Source organism: Nicotiana attenuata, chromosome 9, assembly GCF_001879085.1.
Source record: "Nicotiana attenuata strain UT chromosome 9, NIATTr2, whole genome shotgun sequence".
NCBI lineage: Eukaryota > Viridiplantae > Streptophyta > Magnoliopsida > Solanales > Solanaceae > Nicotiana > Nicotiana attenuata.
The window spans coordinates 6693339-6701164 of NC_031997.1; the positions used below are offsets into that span (position 1 = coordinate 6693339).

General features: G+C 36.3%; 1 protein-coding gene across 1 annotated transcript; it reads right to left on the bottom strand.

Annotated features, from left to right (window-relative positions):
* Positions 2062-7412, bottom strand: LOC109232020 (beta-glucuronosyltransferase GlcAT14B-like). Its single transcript, XM_019397650.1, has 4 exons — positions 6563-7412; positions 6206-6281; positions 5992-6107; positions 2062-3023 (listed from the first exon to the last, which is right to left on the bottom strand). The coding sequence occupies exons 1-4, from the start codon at positions 7116-7118 to the stop codon at positions 2509-2511; spliced, it is 1263 nt and encodes a 420-aa protein (XP_019253195.1). The 5' UTR covers positions 7119-7412; the 3' UTR covers positions 2062-2508.

Below are 7826 nucleotides of genomic sequence, written 5' to 3' on the forward strand. Positions count from 1 at the left end.
CATCATCTAGTGATCTTAATTTTTACCGCTAAATAGAAAACCAAATATATTTTCATATGCTTCGAATTGTTCAAATCTATTTTGAAGTGAAAAAATAGCCTTGTCTACTATGTATAAATTGATCAATTCCAAATGACTCTTCGAAAGATTTTGAGATTTTATTATCAATATTCTCATCAAATTGTTACTTCCTACATATCATACGCTTCTTACGAAATTCGGTTTCGATATTCATTTCAAGTGTAATTTTCTTGGCAGAAATCATAACAGTTGCAAATCCTTCTTCTCTATACTTGTTAAAGAAAACAATCAAACTTTTTCACTTCACATAACATTTTTGTAAACTTATACATAGCCTATTAGGTGTAACAAAAAGTGGGCCCCCCATAAATGTGGGGCCTAAAGCAATTGCTTTATTTGCTTTATCAAGGGCCGCCCCTAAATATACACAATATTGTATAGTGTTATTTCTTAATGAATGAAGAAGAAAAGGGCTTCGTCTCTGCACTTCGTCTCTCTCACTTAACTTAACTGTGAAGTTTCTATGGCAGCCACTTAACATTCCCTAATACTTCTTTGCAAATTTGCATTTTGTACTTGCATAAATAATCAATCTGCATAGTTACTAATGCTCTTTCCTTATTTTCCTTATTTCACTAGACCAACAAAGGGTGTGAATAAAGAGAAGTCTTGGCGCAACGGTTAGAATTATTCTCGTGTGACTAGTTTCAAGCTATCAAAATAATCTTTTGCAAAAATGCAAGGTATTGCTACGTATAATACATCCAATGTGGTCCGGCTTTTCACGAACTCGTATGTAACGACAAGTAATGTATCGGGCTGCCAGTGGACATTGTAGGAACCAATGGCAAAAGTTTTTCGGGGAGCGGATCATGAATTGGGAGAAAGCGAAGCAAGAACAGGGAGGGAAGGACTTGGGTAAAATTTAAATCCCACACTACTTGAGTGCGCATGAACTTTATGATCACTAGACCACAATTCTAATCTCACGGCAAAAGAGCTCCTTTTGCTGTTGGTGAAACTTTGTATGTCCCTTTTTTCACCTTGGAACTATAATAATTTCCCTACAATGCTTCTTTTTGTTTCCGCACTATTTTAATTATTTTTTGCAGGTGCCAAAATATGGTTGCTGGCTTGCAATGGTGCATCGTAACTGTCTGATGTTGAATTAGGGGATGTCTTCTGGAAAAAACGTATACTATGTGACCTTACGGTCTACTTAATGGGGAAAATAGAGTTAACTCTTAGCTCCCATGCTCCCTCTATTTGCTATTCTCCGCCGTCTAGTCTAACAACTTGTTTGGCCAAGCTTCTAAAATCAGCTTATTTTGATAAGTGCCCTTTATTAAAAGTGCTTTATTCAAAAGTACTTTTAGTGAGAAGAGCAATTTGTGTTCGGTTAATTAATTTGAAAAGCACTTTTGAGCAGGAATTAGCGTTTGGCCGAACTTTTAGAAAGTACTTCTAAGTGCATTTTTCTTTGGGTACTTTTTTTGCTTCTACTCAAAAGCAATTTTTTCTTCTTCTAAAAGTTTGGCCAAACACTTTAACTTTAAAGAAAAAAATACTGTTGGCCTTGGAGAAGCTTGACCAAAAAGGCTATAAACTTATGTCGCATGCCTCCTACAGATGTGTTCTTGAATATGAAAACAAGATTGCCTGTCTACTCTCTAATCACACAATGCTAGATTCTTGGTCAACCAGGCTATGCTCCACATCATTTTATCCAATCACAAATGTGTGCCATGCAAACCAGAAATTCCCTTTGATGATTTTCACAAGTATCAAGCAGAAAAATACCCAATGTGTATATGTTGCAAGAGTTTTAACTTTTATACACACAGTATAAGCTGCTGAACACTAACATGCAGCCACTGACAAGGTCTAAAATTTCTCTGTGATACCAAACAACAGCAGTGCAGATTAGGAAACATTCATTCACCACCAACAAACTCCTCTTCCTCCCCCCCCTACCCCCCCCCCCTCCCCAAAAAGAGATTTAAAAAATGTAAAGCTAAAAAAAAAAAAAAAACACAGAAGAAAGCGTTCCAAGATCCGATTATTTGTATAAAGTATATTCTATTTAATATTGTTTACAACAAAAAGAAACTCTCACCAGATAGGCTACACGTCCTTTCTTCCCCTGAGTTCTCACACTCCAACAATGCTCCATCCTAGCAAGTGATAACTTCAGCATAAAGGAATTGCAAATGCCATGTCAATACAGGGCAAGTAGGTGAAACGTTGGTAGAGCAGGAAACCATGACCGGATTCACGTGCCCTCGCATTCCGGGAACAATACTCTATATTCGCACATACTTCTTTCCTGCAGTATAACCCGCTACTGCTGATCTCGAAGCAAACAATATATCGTACATTCAGAGAAGTCTTCACTCTCGCGAAGAAAACTGTCAACTCATAACATCACCTGCTTCTTCTCTATGAAGATCTATCACAAAGAAATCTAGTTTCAATAACTTTGTTTCACTATATGCATTGCCTTGAACGAAAATTGTCATTTGATAAGAGAGAGCCTAGCAGAATTTCCAATCTCCTTGCCCCTGCAGTAGGTCTGAGGGATGTGATATTACCCACTACGGAGCATGGATCTGTCCCATTCTCCCGATTCCCTATGCACCAGCCACCAGGGACAAACATGTCTTGACCTCGAAACAGAAGTTCAGAATCAATCTTGTCAAGTACTGGATCATCTTGATGGAACTTTCTCGCAAATGGGGCATTACTGTCAACCATTCTTTGCATGTCATCAAGAGTAAGGTAATGAGGATGCTGCTTTGGAGGGTTATCCCACGATATATAGTGCAGATCACTGTTTACTGTGGTATTGCGGAACTCCTGAGCATTACAGACGACAGTGTGGAAATAACCTTCCGGAGTTGAGATGAAGTTTGCATAGTACATAAGTACAGTTCGAGGCAAGTTGTCCCAACCCCATATGCAGAAGTCAATGAAGGGTCGAGAAAGGGCCGTCCAAGCGGACCCTGTAAAGAGGCAAGAACAATGTTTTAGAAATTTTGTGGAGTCTAACAGCAATAAACTAGACGAGGAATAAATGAAGCAGTTGTTCCATATGTTAACTCTTGCTCATGATCTTGTCCCTTCCAGCCCCCGTCAGAGTAATCATTAACAAAAGTAAAGGAATAAATGACAAATTTCCTTAATTAAGAACACTCCTTTCAAAGTCCAAACTTCATGTCACATAGAAATATAAATCTGCTACAAGCTTATGTAGAATTTAATAGATGAGCCTTCAAAGAATTTACTTATAAACACCTGATAATCTTCAAACAATGAGTACATCAAAATACAATCAGATGAAAAATAAAGGGAAAATTTCACATTAGAACAACTGGGCTTCATACTTTTCAATTTTATAGCCCATATTTCAATTTACAACCTACTAGCCCATAAATAATAGGCTAAGATTCAACATCCAACTCCAATAGGTTCTCAAAATTACTATTTAATTTTTAAAAAAGATTCCTCAAGCTTTTAAATTACTTTTCGAATCAGTAATTGTGACTCAAATATTAATTCAACAAACCAACTTCATTTGGGTGGTGAAAATTAGATTTTTAACAAGCTTAAATATGCGGGTTTAAATTTCGAATTTGATTTTATGAAAAATTTGGAGTGGGTGTTATTTAGACTTGTTAGAAATAGTATAAGGAGGTTGTATATAAAATTTGAAGTCATTTAATGGAGATTTGGATTGGTTTTGAATAAGAATTGCAACTGAAAATCGTGGAAGAAGTTCGTCTACAGACGCTTGTATAAAGGTGTATAAAAGTGTATAACAGTGTATAAGGTGTGTTTCTACACTCATATACAATATTATACAAGATTATACATAATTATACAAAAAACTGACTTCGTCTTCTTTCTTGCGTCTTTTCTGAAATTTAATTCAAATCTTGCTCAAATCTACTCCAAATCACTTCAAATTTAAATTTTGTACTCCTTTTGATATTTTCAATCAATTGGAAAAATACCCAATCCAAACAACTAACAAATTCAAAACAACCCATTTTCAAAAGCAAAGCTTTGAATGATCTTCAATGTTGGACTTCTACTCTTCAATTTTCTTTCATTGCAAGCAGGTGACACAAGAGGAGAAGCAGAAAATACACGGTCCTTTGAAGCATATGTAAAAGATGTGAGAAGAAGAGAGAGTGAAAGCAATAGTTGTGAGAACAAAGAATTAACTCCATAGCTTTTAGAAGCAATTGTTGTAAAAACATATATTTTGAATTTGCAAGTGCTTTCAAAATATGCACAATGTGGGCTAGGTGGGGTAAAACTTAAAAACATGGGCCATTTTTTGTTATGGTGTGAAGTCATGTGTATTTTCTTGTAATTCTTTGAAAAATAAACCATTTATCAGGTCGTCAAAGTGATCACTACTCGAATAAACAATGTAAATTTGCTCCTAATAAAATGTGTCAGTACAAAGATTTAAACATTTTCTTGGTTGAAACTGTCCATCACACTGTATAGCACATGAAAATCCAAGCTCATACCAAATGGCATATACAATATAGGACACAGGGTATGAAAACCCAGAGCTACAAGAAAGATGTGTGTTTTCACTAGGTTGGCAGCAAGGAAGAGAAGGATCACCTATACGAGGTGGCACTTTATGTGCGAAAATTCAAGAACTAGGGCTAGGACATGGATCACCTCCTTTTACATTGCCAGCTAGCAATACACTTGTGATGGGAGATTTTGAGATGGTTCGGGATACAATGGACAATGCTAGGCACTGTTGAGTAGGGCTTATGGAAAACTTTTCCAGAAGAGGACAAGCAAGAGCGTGGGATGTTCCCCTATTGGCACTCATATGGATTATATGGAAAGAGAGAAATAGGAGAATTTGAGATGGGATAAAGAATGACTTACTGCATTTTAGAAATAGCCTCTTATTCCGAGTTATCTTTTGGTGCATCCCTGAGGTTCCAATTTGTATAGAGAATTGGTAATCTTTCAACGATGATTATATCCTTTTGTAGATTCTTTACTTTTTTTTTTTTTATACTACTTGTATGTGAGAGTTGTTCACAACATTAATAAAGTTATTTACCTAATCGAAAAATTGTATATAGGAGCTGTTCCTGTGTTACTCCCTCCATCCAAAATTTATGTGGCATTGTTTGACTAGGCACAAAGTTTAAGAAAAAAGAAAGACTTTTGAAACTTGTAGTCTAAAAATATTTGTGTGGCTATAATCACCTCTTTAAGGTAGAATGAGAAGCTTAAATTAAATTGCTTCTAAATATATAAAGGTCTCGTTCTTTTGGAACAAACTAAACAGTAAAGTGCGCCACATAAAATGGGACAGAGGGAGCATATATTATCAAACAACTTTCTAATCCACTTCCTCCAATCCAACCTGTAACATGCATAATATAATGCTGCGGGACAAAACTTAATGTGTGTAAATTTTAATCTATCAAAGTTTGCTCATCCAGCATGTTGCCTGAGACAGAAGTCAAAGGCAAAATTCTAACTGCACTAGGCACAACAGTCGAACTTGTTTATAGGATGAAATGTAAATCCTCAAGCATCTCATCCATTCATAAGAAAACAGCATTCCCCATCCAACGGGGTTTCCCTATGTAGTAAAAATTAAAACTCTACCAGCGAGTCCGAATTTGGGTTTACTGGTGCAAGACCACAGCTAGCACACAGAGGCAAATGGAGCTACACATATACAGAGGAACTGTTGTATATTTTTCTGCTAAGTGAATTTGATCTGTCAATTTTTCAAACTCTACCTAGCAAAAACCTCATCTATCAAGATATTTTACTATAGAAAGAATTCAAGACAATTCATTATAGCAAATGGCGGGTTGGAATGCAATCAACACGGCAGCATATGTGAAGCATAACACGGGCAAAAGAGTTCAAATCTTTCAGCCTAAACACAGAAGTAAATGATAGCAAAAAAACCTGTAAAAAGCTTAAAAGCTGTTGGCACACTTCTTCTCTGTCTAATCCAGAAAACATCAGATTTCTTATTCAAATACAACCCCGGATCAACAATGATTGGCTTTGCCCTTTGAAACCTTCAGAAATATAAACCAAAAAAAGAAAAAAATCAAAAATCACCCAAGTAATGCTTTATATTACATCCAAAATAAGGAAAAATGGAAACTTTGCTTACTCTTTCCAGCCAATATCACTAGTATGATCAATGAAGTTAAGATCCCGCGGTATATGCGAAAATGTATGAATTAGATCTAATCAACCAAAAGAATTCAACAGCCAAACCCCATTAGTAAAAGATTCAACAATAACCAACTGAAAATCTCAATAAGCATAATTAGAGGCGAATCCAGGACCAAAAATCAGTGAGTTCAGAATGAGTGTAATAATAGTACATGAATATAATTTAAAAAGTTTTAGCATCTGAATGTATATAGTTTGAACAGAAAGCAATGGGTTCACAATTGAACTCACAGAACCCCTTCAAAATCTGCCTCTTAGCAAAATTCACAAGAAAAAAGGGGCTCACACTCACCATCTTGAGTAACAAGTGGGTAATCAGAAGCACTTAAATTAATAAACCAATCCCATTCACCACCTTCTTTCAACAACATAGCAGCAGCATGTAAAGTATTAGCCACCATAGTGGGCCCACGGTAAGTAACAAGATTAGCTTTACTAATCATTTTTACATTCGTGAATTTAGCAAAAATTTTGTGATTAACCACAAAATTATGCAAATCAAGTCTCTCATCAGCTGATGACTCAGCATCAAGGTGCACTACATAATGGTTATTGGGGTGGTACAGAGCTTGAAGGGTCCGTTTCAGCATGCCGCCATCGCCGGCGGAGCCGGAGATTAAGTAGGCGAAACGAGGAGGCGGGGGAGCGGCGGAAATAGGTAAAGATTGAAGCTTTGATTCGACGAAAATGGAAAGGGGTATTAAAGGAGTGCCATTTGGTGAAATTAAGGTTGTAAGGAATACGATGAAAATGGAAACAATTGAGGCTATTGCAAGTGGATAGATCCATTTGCTTTCCATTATTGGTGGGTGTTTGAGTTTTTTGTAAAAGCTTCTCAGCTTCTTCATTTACTATAACTTTTTTGGACTAAATTTGAGTAAAGATGTGTTTTTTGATGAAATTTCAGTGATGGGTTTAAGAAGAAATTAGGGAACTTGATCTAAGAAGAATGAATTCAAAATGGAGCTATTCAAAATTTGTGTTACTTTGATGAAATTTGATAGGAAATGGAGTCTTGTAATAATTTCTAGATGTATGATATTACAGAGTTTGCTCAAGAGTTGTAATAGTGGTAGGTGAACGGGTGGAAAAGGAGGGCATGTTTGCTGGTGTGGTAGGACATTGGAGGTAGGGGCTGTGTTTGTATCATTTAAATCATTTACCATTTACACACTTCATGTGTCCATTAACCAGATCAAATAAATATTCGAGTGCAACAGATCATATACGTGTGTTACACTTGCTAATGACGTGTCAGATGAGCCAATTAATGAATGACACGTGTAATTTATGATAAAATTTGACACATATAATAAACAAATATGAAAATGCATTTAAGGAATAAAAAAAAGCCTTTTTCCTAACTTTTTTACAAAACCAACGCAACCCCTCCTCCCCCCCCCCCCCAACGAACTTCATCTTCTTCTTCCGCCCACCAGCGTCACCCCACCCCTTTCATCTTCTTCCTTCAAATCCACCCTCCATTTAATAAATTGAACATAAGTCATCCCTATCAGACCCCTTCCCCTTTCCACTAAGTGATTAGTGACGGAACT

What these genes read in the sequence shown, in the direction of transcription:
- LOC109232020 (XM_019397650.1), bottom strand. Translation starts at nt 7,118, where the DNA reads ATGAAGAAGCTGAGAAGCTTTTACAAAAAACTCAAACACCCACCAATA. An exon ending in AGTGATATTGGCTGGAAAGA is followed by an intron (nt 6,108 to 6,205) that starts GTAAGCAAAGTT and finishes ATATTTCTGAAG; the next exon opens with GTTTCAAAGGGCAAAGCCAA. An exon ending in AGCTTTTAAGCTTTTTACAG is followed by an intron (nt 3,024 to 5,991) that starts GTTTTTTTGCTA and finishes GCCTCTTTACAG; the next exon opens with GGTCCGCTTGGACGGCCCTT.